This window comes from Castor canadensis, chromosome X (assembly GCF_047511655.1).
Source record: "Castor canadensis chromosome X, mCasCan1.hap1v2, whole genome shotgun sequence".
NCBI lineage: Eukaryota > Metazoa > Chordata > Mammalia > Rodentia > Castoridae > Castor > Castor canadensis.
In genome coordinates this window covers 130,696,931-130,720,366 of record NC_133405.1, presented here as the reverse complement: position 1 = coordinate 130,720,366, position 23,436 = coordinate 130,696,931, and the positions used below count along the sequence as shown (strand labels likewise).

Sequence of the window (23,436 nt, the reverse complement as noted above, 5' to 3'; positions counted from 1 at the left end):
GACTCTATAGTGTGCCTTTCATTTCCAATATAACCAATTGTAAGGAAATAAAGGACATATGGGCCAGTTAGTGACCATGAAAGTCAGGAGCCATTGTGAACTTTGCAGTAGTAGCTCAGAGGTCTTAGTTTGACAGACAGACTCTTTACCTTAACCCTAAGATATTTGTGATGGTGAATTTTAGGTATCAATTTGACTGGTGAGAAATATCCAGAGAACTGTTAAAACATTATTTCTGTGAGAGTATTTCTAGAAGAGATTGGTGAGTGAGACAGTGGGCTGGTGCAAAAATTTTCCCTTGATGAGTGTGGGCATCATTCAATTAGCTGGGGATTTTCCTGCCTCTGGACAATAGAACTCTAGACTCTCTGGGCTTGGACTCCAGAACTTGCAATAGTGGCTCCCTTGGTTCTCAGGCCTTTTGTCTGGAACTGAGAGTTAACAATTGACTCCCCTAGTTCTGCAGCTTTCAGACTTGGACTGAGTCATACCATAGGTCACCTTTTAGACACCTGCCACTTAATATGGGTCTTCCCAGCCTCTATCATCATGTGAATCCACCCCTTTAAAAATTCACTTCTCATCTACCTATCTATGTATGCACAATATTAGGTATGGTTAAGGAATGGTAATCACAAATGCTGATCTCATGAGCTACATAGTTTTAATAAACATCACAATAACCACATATCTTCATGCCAGAACGTTTTCTCACCTGGAAATTCACTCTAACCTAAGGGACACATAATGAGAAGAGAGTCTCTTTGAGACTGGTGAGTGTATCCCATAATTCAAGAGGTGCATTTTATTAAGTAGAAATTGACTTTATTATTCTCTGTGAAGGAGCATCCCTGGGCAATTAAAATTTTGATAAAACAACTTCTTGCCCTCTCTAATTTGCTTTACATATTCATGTGCCAATTGTAAATTATTAGGTCCTTTCTTAATCTTTCTTAAACTCTAATTAATTTTGTTAAATGCTCATATTTGAGGAGGACTATATTTATATACTAAGATTCATAGGAGTTCACTAGGAGTCTTGGTACAAGATATTTATATATTAGGCATTTTCATATTTTTTCCTTCAAGAAATTTTCTTTGAGACTTTTCATATTGGTTTTGCATTCATCGTATTTGTGCATATGTGTGTCTGTGTGTGTGTGTGTGAGAGAGAGAGAGAGAGAGAAATAGAGAGAGAGACAGAGAGGAGAGAAAAAGAGTATATGTGTTTGTGTCTTAATATAATGGTGACCAAACTAGCATCAAAAAATAACATTTTTTAAGGTTTTTAAATTTTTTAAAATTATTCATTTATTCACATGTGCATACATTGTTTGGGTCATTTTCCCCCCTGTCCCCCTCTCCCCTCAGTTCCAGGCAGGTCCTGTTCTGCCTTTATCACTAATTTTGTTGAAGAAAAGACACAAGCATAATAAGATAGATAAAGTGTTTTTGTTACTTGAGTTGAGGATAGCTATACAGAAATATTCCTAGCATTGCTTTTGTCTACACATGTGTTATGATCCATGTTAATTCATCTTTAACTGATCTTCACACTGGTTACTGATCCCTTTCTAAAAAAAAAACATTTACTGCAATGGAACCGAAGTTATTAAAAAGACTTGTGGATATATAGAAGGCTTCGAGTGACTTGAAAAATAACATCACTTATTCACACAACGAGAAATAATTCTGTTCAATTTAGACCTGTACACCAATGTTCATCACAGCACTATTCAAAATAGCCAGGCTATGGAAACAACCCAAATGCCTTACAACTGATGAATGGGTCAAGAAAATATGGTATATATACACAACGGAGTTTTACTCAGCCATAAGGAAAAATGGCAACATGTGGTTTGAAGATAAATGGATGGAATTAGAGGAAATCATGTTAAGTGAAGTAAGCCAGACTCAGAAAGACAAAGGTCGCATGTTTTCTCTCATTTGTGGAAGATAGATCCTAAAGATAAATATATACACAAAAGCAAGCATGAAATACACAAACTCAGATGTAGAACATGTTTGTAACAGTGGAACTACTCTATGGAACTTGGGGAAAGAGGAAAGAAGAAGAAATGATAGAGCATCAGTAATATTGAATAACATAATATGTGAAGGTAGAGGATATAAGGATGTATACTGAGAGCTGTTGAAAAAATGGGGGGTGGGAGGTAAAGGGATAAGGGAAAGTAATAGCAGGGGTTGAACGGACCAAAGTAAAGTATACCCATAGTGGGGGTATACTTTGAGAAACTCTTTTGAACATTGACTTAAATATTTGTAATGAAAGACAAGACTGCAAAATAGGTACAGTGTGTGGGGGGAGGAGGTAGTTATGAGAGGGAGGAGGGTGAATGAAGGATATTAAGGTAAGGGTATATAGTTGATGGACTTCATATACTTATTTGAAGCAGAAGAAAGAAATCTCTTGACCATTGCTTTAAGTGGGGCAAGGAGGGGGTTGAGGGGGAGAGATAGTGGGGGTGATCTAACCAACGTACAATATAAGCCTATTTGGAATTGTCATAATGAATCCCCCCTGTATAACAAATATAACCTAATGGTAAATTTTAAAAATTCTATTCAGTTTGGCAGTAAATGTAGAAAGTATGATTTTGTCACTTAATCTTGTAGACTAGGAAAAATTTATAAACTTACATGGACTTTAGATTCCTCTTTGGAAAAAATATAGATGCCAATTATTGTTCTGTCACATAGTGTGGGTATTTTGAAAACTGCAAAGTATTATGTGGCTATTAGAGACTTTTGAGGCTTATTTATCAATAATGATACTGATACTCATAAGAAATATTTTTATTTGTTCATAACTATTTAAAAATTTTAAATGTAGCATTATACAGACTGAATATTGTGTTGATCCTTATAACATCATAGGGCGGGTCAAAATTTTCTCATTTTTTTCATAAGAAGAGTACAATATGAGGGTGACATATGCCTCAACCAGTTGTAATTTAGTGAGTTAGAAGCATAGGAGAATTAGACTTTAGGATTTTCATTGCATTGCATTGCAAATAAAACCTTTTCAAAGATCCTGAGACTTACTGCCCTTGAAAGTGGAATTGTCCAAGAAACAAAGTCAAAACATAAATTTTAACAGTCAGTAGATGCCAGGAACTGAGTTTAAGGGCCTAAAAAACTTCTATGATTTCCTGTGACTTTTAAGGGTATTCTACACAGAAATATTTTATGTAACAATACTATCTCCATTTTACATATTATGAGAATGAGGCTCAGAGAGAGTCAGTGACTTGTCCACGGTCACAAAACCAGTGAATATTAGAGGTAGAACTTGAATTAAGTACATTGGATTCACACTCTCCTATTTTGATTTTATTTTCACGTCATAGACTGCTGAGTCACTGAACTTGGCTTCCTTTCAAATAATCAGTCTTAAATTGATAATTCTCTAATAAGCAATTTTTTGACAGGACTATTTGCAAACTATACATAATTACTTATTTTTAAAACAGCATTTCTTGGTGTGTATTTAAAACTGTATCCTAGTTAAAATCAATGCTAATGTGATTATGGTCATTATCACTGACTATATAGGGATACAACAGTGGACTAAATCTGCTATCCCTGTTCATTGCAGAGCTGGTTATCTAAGTGTGTTAGTTTTATGTTGCTGTAACAGAATACCTGACAGCATCAACTTAAAGGAGGAAAGGTTTATTTTGGCTCATTGTTTCAGAGGTTTTAGTTCATAGTTGCTTGGCCCCATCACTACAGACTTGCATAGTGGAAGAATATCATTGTGGGGCACATGGTAGAGCAAAGCTTCTCACTTCATGGAAGCCAGGAAGCAAAAAGAGAAAGGGAGAAAGAGGCTGGGGACAAGATATATCCTTCAAGGACACATCCCCAGTGACCTACTTCCTATTGTTTCTACTACCTTCCAATAGTCCACTCAATGATGAAACCATCAATGGATTATCCATTGATCCAATCACTTCCCCAAAGCATCACCTCTGAACATTGCTGCACCGGGAACCAAGTAAATAATCACACACATGCATATATGAAATAGAAATGAGTTTCAATCAGAGTTGCAAAGTATTGACAGATCCTGTAACAGGGAGTGTTAGAGAGTCATGAAGGTCAGGAAAGTTATTGTTGAGGAAATAATACTCAAGAAGAGATTTGAAAAATAAGCTGATGCTGACTACACAAAGATAGGAGGCATGAGGACTCCATGGGATTAAGCAATATAGCAAGTATAAGGGACTAAAAAGACCAATATAATTAGAAAGAAAAAACAGCAATATGAAGAGGGAATGAGATGACTGGACAATGTAGATATGAGCCAGACCACACAGAACTTTTTGGTCATGTTAAGCAATTTCCTTCCTCTAATTTCCAGCTTCTAACAGGGGCTGTGATGTGATTGACTCTGCTTTTGATCAATCATTCTGGGTGCAGTGTACAGAATGAGGTGGAAGAGGGCCAGCTATTAGTCCAGGTAGACCAGTGAGGTGACTGTTGTAGCAGTACAAGTAAGTGACAAGGGTATCTCATCTGAGATCATGGAGGTTGAGATGGAGAAAATTGGACATTCTTGAGAAATATTTGGAAAATAAAATCAATAGGGCTTAGTGAAAAACTAAATATAAGAAGTGACTGAAAGGGCATCACAGAGATTGTGCCTCAGCTGTTGGTTTGTGGCAATAAAATAGGTACAGTAGAATAGGATTGGGATTTGGAAGAATTATCAAAAGTTTGGTTTTGTCATGAGAAGTATGAGGAGATTCTGAGATATCCAACAGGAATTGTTTGGGAAGTAGTTGAATGAATAGGTCTAGATAAAAATATACATTTGTGTGTCGTCTGCATAAAAAACAATGGAAGTTATATAATCATAATGTTATTAAGAGAGTGCAGTGTGAGAAGAATAAAGGGTCTAGAATATAGCCTTTAGGAAATCTAACTTCTAAAGGTCAGCTATAGGAGGATATATCTGGCAAGGAGATAGGAGGCAAACTGGGAGTTCACTGTGTCACAAGAAGAAAGTACTTCAAGGAAAGAAGAGGCCAATGACATTAGGTACCATGGAAATGTCAAGTAACTTGAAAATAGAAAAATATCCTTTGGCTTCAGTTGCAAGGAATTCATTGGCAGACTTAATGAGAGCTGTTTCTGTGGATTGACAGGGCTGGAATCCAAACTGAAGAGCTAAGAAGTAAAAAATGAAGAGACTAGACTGGATCCTTTCTAAAGTACCTTCCAAATCTAAAATAATATAATGCTATGATTTCATGCTAATGGCCAGAATCTTTCTTTGTTATCAGTTACCCTATTTGCCCTGTTACTGGTTAATAACATATCTCTGTTGTTGAAAGAAATGATTGGAAAAGACTATATTACTTTAAGCATCATTACAAACTTAAATTTGGGATAAATCATTTTCTTCTACTTTTATACCTATATTTTCTTTTGGAAAGAATCTTAAGAAATAAAACCCTTTTATTACTTTTCCATATAACATCAGCTGAAGAAATGTATTTTCAGGAATTGATTTTATTTGGGGGTCAGAATGACAGGGTCTAGAGTTTCTAGATGGATGAATTTGAAAGGGAGTAGATTTGTAGCTGCCATCAGGGATGTCTCACACTACCCCATACTGTTTTTCTTTAAAAGTAAATCACTTTTTCTAGGCTTAGTTAAGAAAACACATCTAAAGAATTGATTTTGTATGAAAGCAGAATGCTTGGATACTGATGTCTTTCACCTAAAAACAGGTTCCAGTATTCTATTGTCTTGGTGTCATAGAAATCTAGTGAACAGGCATAGTGTGGTCTGTAGACCAGCAGCATCAACTTTGCCTTAGAACTTCTAAGAAATGCAGAATCTCAGGCCTTATCTCTGACCTACTATATCAGAATTTGCATTTCAATAGGGTCTTCAGGTGATTTATACTAACATTAAAAGGTGAAAGATCTTGCAATTTTTTTCTCAGAATCTACTTTTTAAAACATAGAATTCTTTGGTATTCTGCTATGATATTTAATCTCATCCATGGACAAATTAGTTTATAGACTAAAAATTAATGATACAATTTTGTCTTAAAATTAAGTCTTGCAATAGAGTCCCAAGGCAACTACCAAGGTATATTTCACAAACCCAGCTCATGATAGGACATGTATTTTTCATCCTCCCTTTTCAAATACTAGTAATTACTTGTGTTTAATTATTTACCCTTCCTCTTTTGATTTGATTTGATTTTACTTTGTGTTATTTTATTTTATTAGTGGTATTGGGGTTTGAACCAAAGGTCTTGCACTTGCTAGGCAGGTACTCAGTCACTTGAACCACTCCCTTAGCCCACCCCTCTTTTTATTAATCATATTATTTATAAATTTAATTTGAGCTAGCAGTGTTACCTGTAGTGCTTTTGTGCCGGACTTGTAAACTTTCACTATTTTTCAGTTCTTTTAGCCATAGGAGAAGTTATTATGCTTTATTACTGACTTCCTGGCTATTATCACCTGGGATGGGCAGACGAAACTAAACCTCCAAGTCTCACTTTTTCTTGCTCCATTTCTAATATGGAGCCCTGTTCTAACCTTTAACCAGGGCAGAAAAAGATTGCTACTGCCCTCTGCTGGTTCACTGTCTTTTTTTTTTTTTTTCTTCTCTATGTATCTGTGACTTGAGGAGCCAAGGATTTTGAGCCACTGAAGAAAGCTCAGTAGAAGGAACTTTCCCTACTAAAGCGGTAGAGAGATTCTTTGGCTAAAATGAAACGAAAACACTCAAGAGTCGAGGAAGGCATAAAGGAATTCTAAATTAAGTTATTGATCCTCATAAACCTTTCTCTGTACACGGACTTCTCTGTGCCAAGGACATATCCTGTCCACGTCAGCACGGGACTTCTCTTTTGCCTCGGGATTCCACAAAAAGTGGACTATCCACACCCTTAGTTTAACGTCAGTACTCTGATTTTTTTGCTGTCTCCTCCGTTTTCTTTCCCCATGCCTAAACCTTATTCCCTTCTCTTTTCTGCTTCAAACTCCCGTCCCGCCTACCACCAGCAGACTAGCATTTCCTGGACCTCAGACCCCAGACTCTCTCACTCTGTCTCCCGTGCCTCTGCTCTCCCCTTTTCGTCAAAGCACCCCTTCAACACCCCCTCGCCAAAAGGCCCGTTACTCTTTGCCTTTGAACAGCAGGCACAACCCCTTTTGAATGCCTCTCCCCGACCCCCGCCCCAAGCTACTGAAAAAGGAAACATGCGCACTTCAGAGCTAGGAGCTGTCCGAGTGCTGAAATTTATAGGCTGGGTAAGATCACGTCTCCGTCTCTTTCTGAAGCCCTCATTCCAGCACAGGATCTCAGCAATTTTTCCCTCTCCTTCAGTCCCCCCCTCTCCAACACTCCAACGCGCAGAGTCCTTTCTTCTCCCTCATTTACAACTTCTTTAAAAAAGAGAACATTTTCTAGAGAAAAGGGCTTTTCTAAACAGAAAGAATATAAAACAAAAGCCACAGCAACCCGAGTTTCAGCATGGCATTGTCACCAGCCCCCTTTGCATGGTGATGCGATTAAGATAGCAGCATTTTTATTATTCAGGAAAAGCAGCTGGGGGATTCATCAGTTCTGAGGCTTTGTCTTTTCTAGGCTAACTGATGGTCCTGAGCCTCGGTTTGACCTGACCATGATGCCCAGGACTGGCACTTTTTGTTTTTTCTCAGCAAACTGTACAACCTCAAATCTCTTTTTGATTTTCAAGGAAACTAGATTGCTGCCAGATTTTGAATCTGGACAATAAATAGATACTTTGTCCTAGCTTCTTTCTGGAATCATTTCGGGATATTTTCCACAAGCATCACAGAAACAGGAATGAACCGGCAGCTAGTGAACATTTTGACAGCCTTGTTTGCATTTTTCTTAGAGACAAACCACTTCAGGTAGGTGAAACGACTTTGCATGCTGATATTTTCCACATGAAAACTGTTTGAAAGAGAAAGTGTCATACAATTATCTATTTTTTGTGCCCTGGATCATACTATTTTAATTTTATACAGGAGAGTTCAATTTCTTTTGTTCATTATAAAGCTTAATTATGATGGAAGGGTGGTGAATTTTCACAAAAGCAAGTTTTATGTTGCATAGCTACACTCTGTGCATTTCAACACATTGCCAAGCCAATATATATTAAGGTAGTCTGATGAGTTCCATGCTCTTTACATTTCTATATAAGGTTTATATTTTGCTTTCAAATTCTTCTGGAAGTAATTTAAAGGAATTATTGGGTACAGTGTTTTTCATATGATGTAAATGATTGGGTTAGTAACCCAGGAGCATGCTTATTTTATAAAATATAAAGCACTGATTCATAGCAAACTTGGGACTTCTATTATATTTCGTCAACTAGAAGCACACTATGAGGACTATGGTTCATGAATTATCATGAAACATCAAAAATCTCTTTTTATCACTCAGTTCCACTGTTTAACCTATTTGGAAATTGATTGCCTACCAAAATTTAATTTAAATGACATATTTGTATTTATGCCTGTATGAGAAATGGAGTGTGTATAATTAAAATAAGTGAGAAGTCATTATCTGCATGTTTGCATTTCATATAATTTATTAATTTTCTAATCAATTGATACCTCAAAATGTCAATTTTATTACCAGTAAATGAAATAGCCATCTAATAGCAGGCAGAGAGTCTAAGACAAGATAAAGACACAATATGCCTTTACAGCAAAGTATAGGACTCTTCATTTAATTTTCATGAAATTTTATGGTATTTTTTCACAGAACCAAGAAAAATGGAACACATAGAAATATTACTATGAATACTGGGAAACCCACTATATTCCTTTCAGGTTCACACTTCCTACTATGATTAAGAAAGATTGTAGGCTCAGTTTTATTAGAATCATCACCATCATCATCTTCATCATCATCCTCATCACTTCCACCACCATCATAACAAATAACACTTGATTAATCACATGAATCTGCATATGGAAATGTGAGTATTTCTGTATGGTTACATCAATTTTAACACCTACCAAATGTTTATGTCATCTTTGCACTTATATGTATATCTCTTCTTTGAAAAACTGGCAAGAATGTGACATTATCTGAGTGATAGAATTAAAAAGACTATTTGCCAAGCTATTGAAAACAAAGCTCATGAAACATATACTTTAATGACATTCAGTCAGGCACTGTGTATATGAAAGAGTTCATTTTGCTACAAGCCAAATATACTCTTTATATAAGCTCTTTATTACTTTTAACATGGGTATGAAAATCTGAGAAATCAACTTTTTGTGCTTTTGGTGACACAATGACACTAATATGTTATTGGAGAGTTAACAATTTAAATATTCATAAATAACAACTGATAAAATAATAAAATTAACAGACATGCTCATTATTGTCCTATTTTAAAATGATGTCAAAACTCCAATTGAAGGTTCTCTTTTAGACATATTAGGAAACACTAACAGTTGCTACTGGAATAGAACCTAGCATGTCAGAAAATATGCATATGACAATTAACTACACTACCTACTTTGTTCAACTCATCGTATTATATATTTCTTTTAACAGGTTAGAAGACTTATACTTAGGACTGTAATTCTGCAACATTTTTTAAAAGAATAGGGATATGATTTTGTGCCATCACATAAAAATTTTAAAAAATTATCATCTTCACCTCTCTGATCATTCTGGAAATACATAGCTTTAAACATATCTATAAAATCTACAACCCAAATCTATGTACATTATCTCATCTCAAACATCTTATGGTTAAAGCTTGAAAACTTAAGAAACATGACTCAGGATTTATATTTGTCTTCTTCTAAAGTTAACTTTAGACCTAGACCTGTACAAATTCAGAAGTCGATCAGAGTTTATATTTTTTATTTTACTGCATACTAACACATCAAATATCTTTACCAAAATGTGATTCAAATGTTTTGTAAGTATTAGTACTCAGGGATTGAGAATGAAATTATTGCTAAAAGAGTTAATGATCTGTTTAGAGCGGCTTTCTGCAAAGACCATGACTCCAGGTCTGGAAAACAACCTTCGCAGACCCTGTCTCCTTCAGATTTCTTGGACAAATTAATGGGAAGGACATCAGGATATGATGCAAGAATCAGGCCAAATTTTAAAGGTAGGTTCTACTTAAAATTTATGTTCAACCTTTGAGGAATCTTCTAGGTGTCTGAATAGTTTACTTTGAAAAATATTTTCAGTCTGTTTATTATAAAACAGAATTGACATGTATGGTATTTATTTTATTTTGACATTGCTTTGAATCAGTCACTGATTTAAATATCTTAAATTTTACTTGTTGCTGGCCACGTTTAAGAACTTTCCTTGTTTGTGCTCTGTTTCACAAATAACCCTACTGGCAAAGATTATTGCCACAATCCCCATTTTATCTTCAATGAGACTGTAGCTGAAAGTGAATGCAAGAGCAAATGACTTGACTTGCATGACCATCCACCAGAATGCATGCTAAATTCAATGGTTGCACCAAAATATTTGGTTTGCACTTTAAATATCTACACCAGAGTGAAGTTTAAGTTTTATAAAAAGCATGCCTTATTATACACTTCTGGGCCTCTTTAGTTTTTAGATTTTGTGAAAAGAAGCTTTATTTTAATATATCAGAAAACTTTAATTCACACTTGTTTAAATATTGTAATTGTTTATTTGAAATTAGCAAAGACTAAAGAAGTATAAGTACACATGACAAAGACGGTAGAGATTTTCTTTCTTCAATTAGAAACAAATGGAAGAGATTTTGTTTATGTTTGTTTAACATTATGAAAATGTACTGAATAGTTTGTAGAAGTTACTGTACTATCTATTTGGTTTATTTTTATTGTGAATCAGAAACAACCATAATAAGAAAAAACAAATATCAATGAAATTGAATTATTTTAATGCTTTCATTTAAATACATATTTTAAACAGCAATTGTCTTTTATAATTTAATTTAAGATAGTTATTGTAAAGCGTTTATAATATTTTATAAAAATAAGCTTATAATATTCTAGATGTAATGTAGCAATTCATTTGGTTTTCCTTATTCACAATTTAATTGCATTGCATTGCTTTCCTTGAGTTTTTATTATTGGCAAATATAAGCATGAAAATGAAATTATACATTCATTTCTTTTTTAAGTGATACACCTCTGAATATACCCAGCTATAGGCACATTTCATAAAGAAATGTGTCCAAATTTTGACAATACAAGTGGTTTTGATTTAAAAATATTTCCAAAAGAAACAACTAAGTTCAGAGCTCAATTTTCCTGAAAAAATGTTCTATAAAAGTTCATCCTATTTCCTATAATTTTGTGATCACTGCTTTGGAAGTCAATATTTGAAATAAAATACTATTGAGAACAAGCCAAGATTAGCTTTCAATGGGAATGCTCATTCACTCATTTAGAGTCTGCACTATATGCAAAATGCTAACTATCGGGTACTTTGGAAAGTTGAAAGATGAAGCAGGCGTGTGTGTGTGTGTGTGTGTGTGTGTGTGTGTGTGTATCCATCAAAAATTTCAGTGAGGAGAGAAGATGTTACATGAAGATGAATAATTATAGGATTAGATAGAAATAGTTAAGTACCATCAGGAAGTATAGAGAAAATACTTCAGGATTCCACAAAATGGAGAGATAATTTCCTCTTATGAATCATAGAGAAGGTCCAGAGATGGAAATTGTTGAAATTTATGAGCATCTCTGCTTGATAGCAGTTATTACTCAATGATGTCAAGAAATAACTTTCTAAGAGTGCTAAAAACTGGAAAGGGTAATAAAACAAATATCCATATTGCTATTGCTACTTTAAGGTACATGGAATAAACCATCATTTCCACAGGGATTTTTCTGATTCTTCTGGGAATATCAGCCTTTGCAAATAACATTTATCATGGTTCAAAAGGATAAGTGAATAAAGAGAAGGTCAGGTTTAGCAAAGCATGGCTATATTTATGTGATCTCATCACTATGCAATGGCCTAATTACAGGGTATTTTAATTACTTATAAATGAGAAATGGGGTAGATATCATTGAAGATTCTATAATTTATGAATTTCACTGAGTTTTGTCTCCCTCTTCCTTTAACTCTACTTTTCAATGAACACTGCTATATCTTCATAAAGTTTATTCACATAGACCATTTATATCAGATCAATTATTTGATATTTCCCAAAGTTCTTCTTATTCTGGGGAACTTGGCTTTTCCCAGTGTAAATTAGTCTCCATAATTTTAAATTAAAATAATTTTCCCTCCTTGGTGTTCTCATGGAACTTTATATGTCTAAGATGGTCCTTTTACACCACCCTACACTCTGTTTGATAGGGCAGGGGAGTGCCTTATCATATATATATATATATATATATATATATATATACATATTAGAATGGTGTATTCTATAATAGTAGAATATAATAGAATTTTAATACATATATTACAATGTACTATATATAGTGTAATGATACATCACATATATACATATATAGAATGAGGAAATAAGGGCCAAGTAATAGCACTTATCATATTTATTTACAATATATCAATAAGAAATTTTAACAATAGGTAGAAGCAAAATAGTTTGGAAATGCAACTGCATCTAGAATAGTGATAGTCTCACTGTAAATGTCCAAAAGCAAATAAGCTCTGATAACAGTAGACATAATGACAATGATACTGAAACAAGAATAACAGTGATTAATAAAAAGAGTAAGGCAAAATCTGACCACAAGAACAAAGGCAAAAGCCAACTATGGGCTGTTGATGTAAAGAGAATTGCTATTCTAGAAGCCTTATTAAATATTAGCATATTTTTCTGTTTTCCATGCTGCTGTGCATTGGCAAGAGAAAAATAAATATATATGCATAATTTTTCTTATTGTAAAGAATTTTTCCTGTGTACTTTCAAGTCAGTAAAATATTGCATGTCTATTCCATATCCCTGATGGAGTCTGAAAGATGTCAAAATGGGCATACATACAAGAAGAAAAATAGATGTAAGCTAGAAAAGGAAACCAGAAATGATTCAGACTTAGGATCTGTAATTGAGAGACATTCTTAGAAACTATAAGAAAAAATAGCTTTTCTGATGTGCTGAAACAGTGTATAAACAAAGTCATGAGTCATAGTTGCCAATTGAATTCTATGTATAAGATCCATAGAGACCTGGATCAGATCTTGTCAAAGCATAAATTTTCAAAATCTTCAGTTCGGATAACAACATAAGCTATGTTCATTCACAATTCCCTGGTCCTAAAGCCATGACAAATGTTAATTGTATAAAAGAGGAGTCTCTTTCCCCACTTGATAATTTGGCTAATTTCAGTTGATTTATCATGGTGTTTATTCTATCATCTATCAGATTTTCCTTTGTCAGTATTATTATATCATGAAAATGTCACTTTGAACATTTTAATGAAATGCTGAAACCTGGATAAAATGCATTGGTTCTGTTTCTCTCTTTTTGGAACAAAGCCTTCATCTATTTTAATGAAATTTTCCTTGAAACTAAAATTAACTTAAAGCTACATCCCGAATTTTATCCCAACATGAATAAATGTTTCACCATAGAATTTTTGCAGGATGAGATCTGAAGTAGATAATACCAGATAATTATTCACTCCACTTCTTTGTGCATGCCATGCAAAGTAATTTTTCATGTCTAGAGATCTAAGTTTGAAAGTGTGATATGTGACATCAAAATCTGCATTTGCATGCAATATGGTTTCCAATAAGTTAGAAGCTCAAGAGTTGTTTCAAATATAAATAGGACTGATTGGTCCACTTCTATAAAATCAGAGGTTTCAAAACTTGAGTTTCATCCCCTGGAAATTCTTTCTCTATTTCAGCAGAGTTTAAGTTCAAATGTGAGTATCAACTCCTGTAAAGGGTGCTTGCACACAAATGTCCAGTAGGACATTTGAAAATGATACTTTGTTCAGTTGGTAATAATGTAACCCAAGCATGACTATTTCTTTGATCACTCTGGTACAAATGGACATCAGACATTACTATGGATCCCAAGAAAGAGGGGCAGAATGCTTACAAGTATCAGCAACATTAAACTTCAATGCAGAAAGTAGCATAGGCCCTTAGGTGCCTGAAAGGGTAAAGCCTTGGTCATGCTGAGATTTTGGTTTTATTAGGAACTGCAGAAAACAATTGGCTCAATTATAAATCACCTTGGTGGAGATTATGGAATTATATGGCTCATACAATGCATAATTACTTTGGTCACAGAGGAATTCCTATTCTTCCTTATTACTGGGTCTCCCTTAATCAACAGGGTTAAGGTAAATTGTTTCTTAACTGCTGAGATAGGAAAAACCCTAAAGGAACAATGCCAATGTTTAAACATACTAGAGCCATTGTTAGGAAACATAAAGAAAGATGGGTTTTCAGATGTCTATAAATAACAAGCATTAGCCAGAGTTGTCAATTATAAAAACATTTAAAGGATATGAATATAGCATATGATTTTTGAGACATTACCTTTTAGTTATGATCACAGCATCCATTTCAACTGGCCTAGTACTAACTTAGATTGCATGATAGTTGAAATTTCCATTGGGAGAAAACTGTTTTTGGTTGACTACATAGGTTATAGTGATTGGTGGGGACTGTTCATTGACAAAACTAGAGGATAAACGAAGGAAGAATAAAAAAGAGGGAAGTAAAATTACATGGCTAAAAGGAAGAATGTATTTATTTTAAGCTACATTTTCATAAGGTTACCTTGCAAAGCACTTTTAGTTTGCTTATATATTCACCTTCCAAAGTACAAATAGTATGGAGGAATATGTATACATGGTATGCCTATATATATACACATACTATGTTTGTATATGAATTAGAGTATCTGAAAGATATACAGGAGAGTGGAAAACATTGGTTGCATCTGAGAAATAGTAATGGGTGCCATGGGGACAGGGATAGAAAGGAAAATTACATATCTTTTGATTTTTGATTATTAGATATATTCCCAATTCAAAAGGAGAATTAATTGTTAAGTACTTCTAGAGAGGTAGAGTTCCAGGAAAATCCTTTCCTGGGTAGCATGGTTTATGGTTGCAGATTAAAGTCAGTGTCACTTTAAGTGCAGTAACATGCATGTGGCCTGATTTTAAAATACCACAAAGTCTTGCTTGAAATCCCCTGCCCAATATACTCCTAAACAAGCTTGTTACTATCACGGCTCAAACAATAATACTGCTGCTTCTGTCCTAGCATTAACATTTTATTACATATTAAAACTACATGATGGAACTGACGGAATGCTTAATTAGTCACTTTCTTCAAAACTTGAATGGGAGTATTTGGTTCTAATTTGGACTTAGGGGAGAATATGCGGACTGGAGGTATTTTAGGACAAGACAACTGAGATCGAAATGGGGGAAATATTATTGAAAGGAAAATTGGAGTAACAAAGGGAAATTTATATATAAAAGTTTTGTGCAAAAATGATGTTGATGAAGATTTTTAAACATCTGAAATCCACTGTGTCACATTTTATTTTAGCTTTTATGTGCTATATGAACACCAATCAACACATTTATATATGCTAGGCCCTTTTCATGTTTCTGCAAGATACGTATCAGTGTCAGGGATTTGCAGTGGCATCAAGAAGAAAGCATCCACAACATTCTAATAAATTCTGACAAATCTTGTTCCAAAAGCTTTTTCAGTATGTCTTCCCTTGCAAGGTAACAGAGGAGAACAGCAAAAAGAGCCATGGACTTGGATCCAGAAAGCCTACATTATTATGTCCTGGTTCAGCAACTTCTGAGAAAAGGTGTCTTCACGCCTATTACTTATGCCTCAATTTTTTTTCTGCCATTCTCAGCCTCATTTGGGTTGTTCTGAGGATCAAATGAGAACATGCATTTGAATGATTTATTTTCAGCTATTAAGATTATTACAAATAGTTTGAATTATTACCCCTCTCCCATTTTTCTTTTATGGCCAACATTTGTGATGTTTTGACAAAGCTTATCCATCATGGCAATTTGCTCCTCATAGTTTGATTTTTTTAAACAAAAAGAAAACAATCAGAAAAATCCTAGCATCTTAGATTCCTACCAGACTGACCAGAATGTATATGCAATGTGTCTCAGCTGGTTTTCCTTTTATTAGTTCTATGGGAAATTCTTCAATCTGAAAGTGTTATTGCATATTCCTAAACAAGAATCAGAGAGAGCCATTTACATGAAGGAATTGTCATTCTACTTTCAAACCCCATCCTGGATTTTAAAACTAAACTAAGTAAAAAATATAGAATGAATTTTAGTTGGTCCTTGAAAGAAAGATGCTAAATTTAACCAAAAATAATATGACTTTCATTGCTGATGTATTTTCTTGTCCAGTTACTATAATTGACAGGTTCATTTCACAAAAGTATTGAATTGATCTCCTATTTTAGAATAAGTATTTTAAAGAGGGCATTTGATCTTTACAACATGGCAGGTTAAGAGCATGGGAAATGGAAGCTCATAATTTAGTCTCAAGAATGTATTGCATTACTACTTGGTTGCTTCTGGGTAATCCCGTATATCTTTTATTATCATTACTAGAAGATCCTAACATTTTATCTTGAGTTCTATAAAGCTTGCCATTCTTTCTTATCCTGAAGGACAATTCAGTACATTTTGCTGATAATTTGACACTTCATTAAAATAGATAATGCATCAATATCAATGTATCTTGGTATTTAACAACTGGACAGTATAATGTGTCCAGTTGGAGTGGTTGGGTTGAGAGTGCAACATATGGTCATTAGTTTGTTCTTGATTCTGTTAGATATTTTTCTTGGTGTGTTGGATCAGACAATTGTTGGAATAGGATTATAAAAATGGAAAAAATCTGAGTAAACCTCACAGTAAAATATTCTGAGTTCCCCTTGGCATTAACACCTAAGAGGCTGCCCTGACAGTAGCATGCAGCATTTGTTCATTGACTTCTTTCATGACAGAACTACTCTGGACACTTGTGACTGATTATAGATATCTTCAACCATGTGAAAGACACTAAAGGACAGATGTGAGAAAGGCATAACTCTCTTAGTGGTGTTCTAAAGAGTGCAGCGCATTTAAGGACAATGTCACTAGGCAACCCTCTTGGAGTCTAGTCTGGCTAGCCAACCAGGGTAGTCATGAGGCATACAAGAGGGAATCTGGGTCTTTTCTGACTTGGGCCCTGACTTGTTTACCCACCATTCTATTATGAACATAAGTATATCAAATGGTGGCGTTGTTTAATGAATGCACTCATCCAAGAGAACAAAACAAATCTTAGATTGGGTACAAATATGGAAAGTTCAGACACAAGTATCATGTATGAGACTGAAGAAGTCTTATTTTATATTTCATCCTTTTTATGGAAGTGGGACATGCTTTCTTAATGGGAAAAAAGCCAAATTTTCCTATGCACTGTCAAAGCATGAATAAATTTGTGACAAGAGAACATATATATAAGCACAAAAATCCATATAAAGGTATTGTATCTTTATATTTGAGTCTAAACACACAGTTCATTCCTTTAGTAAATAGTGAGTAGTTACCATGCTCCAGGTACCATGTTAGGTGATAAGTATACAGTGCTAAAATATAAATGTTTCAAAAAATTTTAGCATTCAGTGCTATTTTCACTACTACTATCTCACTTCAGTAAAGATTGGAAAAATAATTATAAAACTAAATGCTGTGCCATCCAGGATCTTTGCTTGATTGAGATGGCACACTTCAACTAGTTGTGAGAAGTTTTAGGAAAACCAACTCCTAAAGGGAGAGTGTAGTATTCTGGGACTATCATCAATAAATCTGAAGATGCAAAGGAGGGAGTCATTTTTCAGAATCTACTGATGGCAGCTATATTGAGAAGGCACACAGTGGGAAATGGGGTGCAATATAGTCAATCTGTGCTCTTAGTGAAGAGATAGCCAGGGAATAAATACCCTGACCTCACACTTCTGCTTTCTCCTATTCCTTTCATTGGCCAAATTCACCTAGCAGTCAGAGGACAAGAGAGCCCATTGATGCAAACCATGCTGCAGGATACAAATAATAGACAAGACAAGACAATATCTCTTGGGGTATGGGGAATAGAAGATAACCAGCACAAATGACAGCTTAAGCACAAAGTTAACTCTCAACCTTCAGTTGTCAAGTAAACATCACCAACCCTAATGAAACTTTAGTAAGCCTTCCCTTACCAGTCTGGGGAAAGAAGAAGGCGAAGAAAGGATACCATTGGATATATTATCCCAATAGGTAAATGCTACCCCCGAAAGCAGAGAAGAAAGAAGAATGAGATGTAACATGACAGTTTTGTCTCCTAAACAGACAAGTGAGAGACGCAATCAATAAACGGGTATATATGTCCATGTGAGAGAGCAAAATTGAAAACCAGAGAGAGAGAGAGAGAGAAAGTGAGAGACAGCTACATTTCTGTGGATTATATGAAATCATATAGTTTCCTTTCTTTTTGATTAAGTATGCTTATTTGCTAATATTAGTGTGATCATCTCTGCAGTAATTCCATGCTATGAGCTTACATTTGAGCACATCACATAATTCCAAGTCTCTTTAGGGCAGCATTACTGAGGTATATTCTGTTCTACATAGGTCTGGTGGAACTTTAGAAGAAGAAAAGTGGGGTGAGAGGCTAGAAGAGCATGAAGACCAAGAGTAGAGTAGCGTATGTTTCCAGGGAATGGTGATGTTGGAAACAGTTACTTGTTCCCCACTCTTTAGGTGGTTCAATCATGGCATGTGAATTACAGCTATTTATTGCGACATTTCTGCTTCTTTAGGAAAGCTTCAGAACCACATTACCACACATTTTTCTTTCATTTTTAAAACCCAAGTTTACACAGAAGATAATATAATCTATCTTATTCTGATTTGTTTATGTTTAAGTACTTTAAGATATCTATTCCTAAGAAGCACGTCATGTCCAATAAAGAGCTCAAGATTTCTTTCATCAGGTATTCTCTTAGAGAAAAGCAGTTTGTCTCTCCCTCCTCAAATGTATTCAGAAAACAAGGGACATGCTTATTTAGCTTTTAACCTGAAAGTTTCTGAAAGGTGGGTGATGCATACATTTGGCAAGTTACATTTCAACAATTCAAGTTAGATGACATGATTTAGTATCATTTATAAGTATAATGTGCAATATTCATAATGGATTTCTTGTATTATACTTTTCCCTTTGAATTAGCTTTGATTTTACTACATGAGCTTTGTATATGATATACCAAATCAAAGGATTTAGGATTTAATATGAAAATTAATTAGTGAACAACCAGATGTATCCTCAAATCATGTTTTTCAGAGCTGCTTCAGAGCTAAGAGGGTTTTATTATCAACCCAAACAAATGACAAATGTTTGAGAAGATAGATATGGCTACCATGATTAGAATATCATACAACATATCCATGTATTGAAACATTACACAGTACCCAATAAATATGTACAAGTTTATATGTCAATTTAAAAATTTAAAGTCACATCTTGGGTTCTACTCCTTTTCAGCTCTGCCTCTTCAGAATATCTAGAAGGTGGGATCATGGAATATTCATTTGAACAAACAGGGCTAGAATGAGAATTTCCCCCCATTTCTGAGGGATATGTCTTCCCTGTAGTATTTTTCCTAATGCATGTTGTGTGCATATTGTCTTACCAAATAAAGGGGAAAATCACGCAAGAAAAAAAATCTAAACTAAAACTCATGAGGCCTGTTTTGTTTTTTATGGAACTGGGGTTTGGACTCTGGACTTTGTGCTTGCAAAGCAGGTACTCTACCACTTGAGCCACACCTCCAGTTCAATGAGGTCTGGATTTAGCTGAAATTTTGATAGCTATGACCTGGACCATGCCACTTTTCTGGGATTTACTATTGCCATCTCCAAATAAAGATCTTGGATCAAAATGTCTCTCTAGTTTCCTTCCAACTTTGGTAGTCTCTTATTCTGATAGCCTAAATTATTATCTTTAGGTATGTACTTTTGTAAATTATTGACTCACCCACAGATAAGCTGGGAAGCATCCAATCAATCTGCCTAGAGAATTGGTCTTTCCTCTGAGAAATTTTTAATTCTGTCTAGAATTTTGGGCAGATATCCATAGCTTATTTTAACTTCAAGATTGATACAATGGTCATTCTTCCTTAGGAGAACCCTAGAAACTTATGAGGGGATTGCTAAAGAAGTCAGCCATCTATAATTTTTGCCTTGGTTTTGGTTTAGTGGTTGCAAATTCATGTATAAAGACTGCAACTGGGAAAGTAGCTACCATGTATGTAAGATCCACATCTGGCCAAAGATATATCTCAAAACACTAGTCCTATGAAATGTTTTTGGATATAGTTTTTAAATATAAAATAAGTATGGAAAATCTTGCAAAGCATCCTCTGATAGAGACCCAGTATTTACTGTTAAATTAAAAAGCTTTTAGAAAACCCAGAGTGAAAATAAAATAAATGCGTTAAATACCTTTTTTACACAGAGATCTTCCCCACATTCATTTGATCATAGTTCCTTTATAATGAGTAACATCTGGGTGTGTGTTTTATGGAGTAATTTGGAATAAAATGGAAAATTTAGTATGGTATAGTCCAGAAATCTAAAAAAAAAATGCCATGAAAATAATGATGATTGGAAAGCTAAATATACATAAAATGTAATGATCTGCTAGAAAGATAATATCCATAAGAGTGAGAAGAGTGAGAAGACCCCTGCATTTAGTAAATAAGTTTTTCATTTTAATACACAGTCAACATTAGCATTCTAATGTTGCAAGAGAATTACGCTACCAGTTAGAATAATATTGCTGTCTATTTATCCTCTGATTCATTTACATAAATAAATAAACAAACAGTGGTGTTTTGAAAAAACAGACATTGAAGAGAAAAGACTTAGTCAATACAGCAAAATACTGTGATCTAAAAATCACCTCCTGTTTTGGTCTTATGATTTGCAAAACCTGAGTGACAACCACACATTAAATAAGTGGTCTTTATTTTTATTTTATTTTTGCTTTTTTATTATTCATTTATTCACATGCACATACATTGTTTGGGTCACTTCATCCCTCTGCCCCCCTCGCTTCTAGGCAGAACCTGTTCTGCCCTTATCTCTAATTTTGTTGAAGAGAAGACATAAGCTTAATAAGAAAGACAAAGCATTTTTGCTAGTTGAGTAAAGGATAGCTATACAGAGAGATTCCTAGCATTGCTTCCATGTACAAATGTGTTACAACCCAAGTTGATTTATCTCTAACTGATCTTTACACTGGTTCCTGATCCCCTTCTCATGTTAACCTCTGTTGCTTTAAGGTTTCTGTATTAGTTCCTCTGCACTGGGGACATCAAACACTTTCATGCTTTGAGTTTTCTACCTATCCCCATACCTCTCGTATGTGCTCTCCTCTTGTCACGTGACCCAGGTCCAACCACATTGCTGTATTTGCCCTTGATCTAAAGTCCGCATATGAGGGAGAACATATAATTTTTGGTCTTTTGAGCCTGGCTAATCTCGCTCAGAATGATGTTCTCCAGTTCCATCCATTTACTTGCGAATAATAAGATTTAATTCTTCTTCATGGCTGAGTAAAATTCCATTGTGTATAAATATCACATTTTCTTGATCCGCTCATCAGTAGTGGGGCATCTTGGTTGTTTCCATAACTTGGCTATTGTGAATAGTGCTGCAATAAACATGGATGTGCAGGTGCCTTGGAGTAACCTGTGTTGCATTCCTTTGGGTATATCCCCAGGAGTGGGATTGCTGGATCATATGGCAGATCTATGTTTAGATTTTTAAGAAGCCTCCAAATTTTTTTCCAGAGTGGTTACACTAGGTTGCATTGCCACCAGCAGTGTACAAGGGTTCATTTTTCCACATCCTCACCAACAACCGTTGTTGGTGTTTTTGATGATGGCTGTTCTAACAGGGGTGAGGGGGGAATCTTAGTGTGGTTTTGATTTGCATTTATTTGATGGCTAGAGATGGTGAATATTTTTTCATGTGTTTTTTGGCCATTTGAATTTCTTCTTTCGAAAAAGTTCTGTTTAGTCTAGTTGCCCATTTCTTTATTGGTTCATTGATTTTGGGAGAGTTTAGTTTCATAAGCTCCCTATATATTCTTGTTGTCAGTCCTTTGTCTGATGTATAGCTGGCAAATATTTTCTCCCACTCTGTGGGTGGTTACCTCAGTTTAGAGACCATTTCTTTTGTTGTGCAGAAGCTTTTTAATTTTATGAAGTCCCATTTGTCCATTCTTTTTCTTAGTTGCTGAGCTGCTGGGGTTCTATTGAGGAAGTCCTTGCCTATACCTATTGCTTCCAGAGTATTCCCTGCTCTTTCCTGTACTAACTTCAGTTTCGGGTCTAATATTAAGGTCCTTGATCCATTTTGAAGTGATACTAGTACAGGGTGATAAACATGGATCTAGTTTCAGTTTCTTGCAGACAGATAACCACTTTTCTCAGCAACATTTGTTGAAGAGGCTGTCTTTTCTCCATTGTATATTTTTGGCACCTCTGTCAAAAATAAGGTGAGTATAGTTGTGTGGATTCATATCTGGGTCCTCTATTCTCTTCCACTGGTCTTCATGTCTGTTTTTGTGCCAGTACTATGCTGTTTTTATTGCTATTGCTTTGTAATATAGTTTGAAGTCAGGTATTGTGATACCTCCAGCATTGGTCTTTTTGCTGAGTATTGCCTTGGCTATTTGTGTTCTCTTGTGTTTCCAAGTGAACTTTAGAGTAGAGTTTTCTATCTCTGTGGTGAAAGTCATTGGGATTTTGATGGGAATTGCATTAAACATGTAGATTGCTTTTGGTAGTAGAGCCATTTTTACTATGTTGATTCTACCAATCCATGACCACGGGAGATCTTTCCATATTCTGTAGTTAAATAAGTGGTCCTGAACCTTGAACTAGAGACATTTCTTCAGCAGGACATGATGAAGTATTGGTATGACAAATTTATTTTTGGGTTGTCATTTTCTTTTTTAGGCAGTTTTCAATCACAGATAAATCTTGTAGCTGTGCAAATTCCACAACTGTTTGCTAATATTTTTCCTATAATTTCCTTGTAATAAAAATTTTTTTAATTTGAATCTATGCTAAAAAAGTAGTTTGAAAGTGAAATTATGCAATATTTATCTTAACTCATGTAGCTTAAAGATTAACTTCCATACTTATTGGTATTAAAATATATTCTACATTAGTTTATTTAAAACTGATCGTTCTTCATCTATATTTAAATATAAATTCCAAAAAAGCACATTAAAGTTGTTTTCAGTGGAGATAGATGCAGAAGAAGGAATATCTATGAGCTATCACTAAATGTCTTCTTCAACATATACTAAGTATGTATGTATGTATATATACAG

At 34.7% G+C, this 23,436-nt stretch overlaps 1 protein-coding gene across 4 annotated transcripts in view; it reads left to right on the top strand.

Annotated features, from left to right (window-relative positions):
* The first annotated feature begins 7,299 nt into the window (after positions 1-7,299).
* Glra2 (glycine receptor alpha 2) overlaps positions 7,300-23,436 on the top strand; it is a 191,054-nt gene continuing 174,917 nt past the window's right edge. Inside the window, exons 1-2 of one of the 4 annotated variants that reach the window (XM_074062805.1) lie at positions 7,300-7,931; positions 10,032-10,165. In XM_074062805.1, coding sequence (XP_073918906.1) covers positions 7,864-7,931; positions 10,032-10,165 — 202 coding nt within the window. In that variant the 5' untranslated portion in view covers positions 7,300-7,863. Of the gene's footprint in view, positions 7,932-10,031; positions 10,166-23,436 lie in introns of those variants that run through there. The other 3 variants (XM_074062804.1, XM_074062806.1, XM_074062807.1) reach the window with 3 other exon arrangements.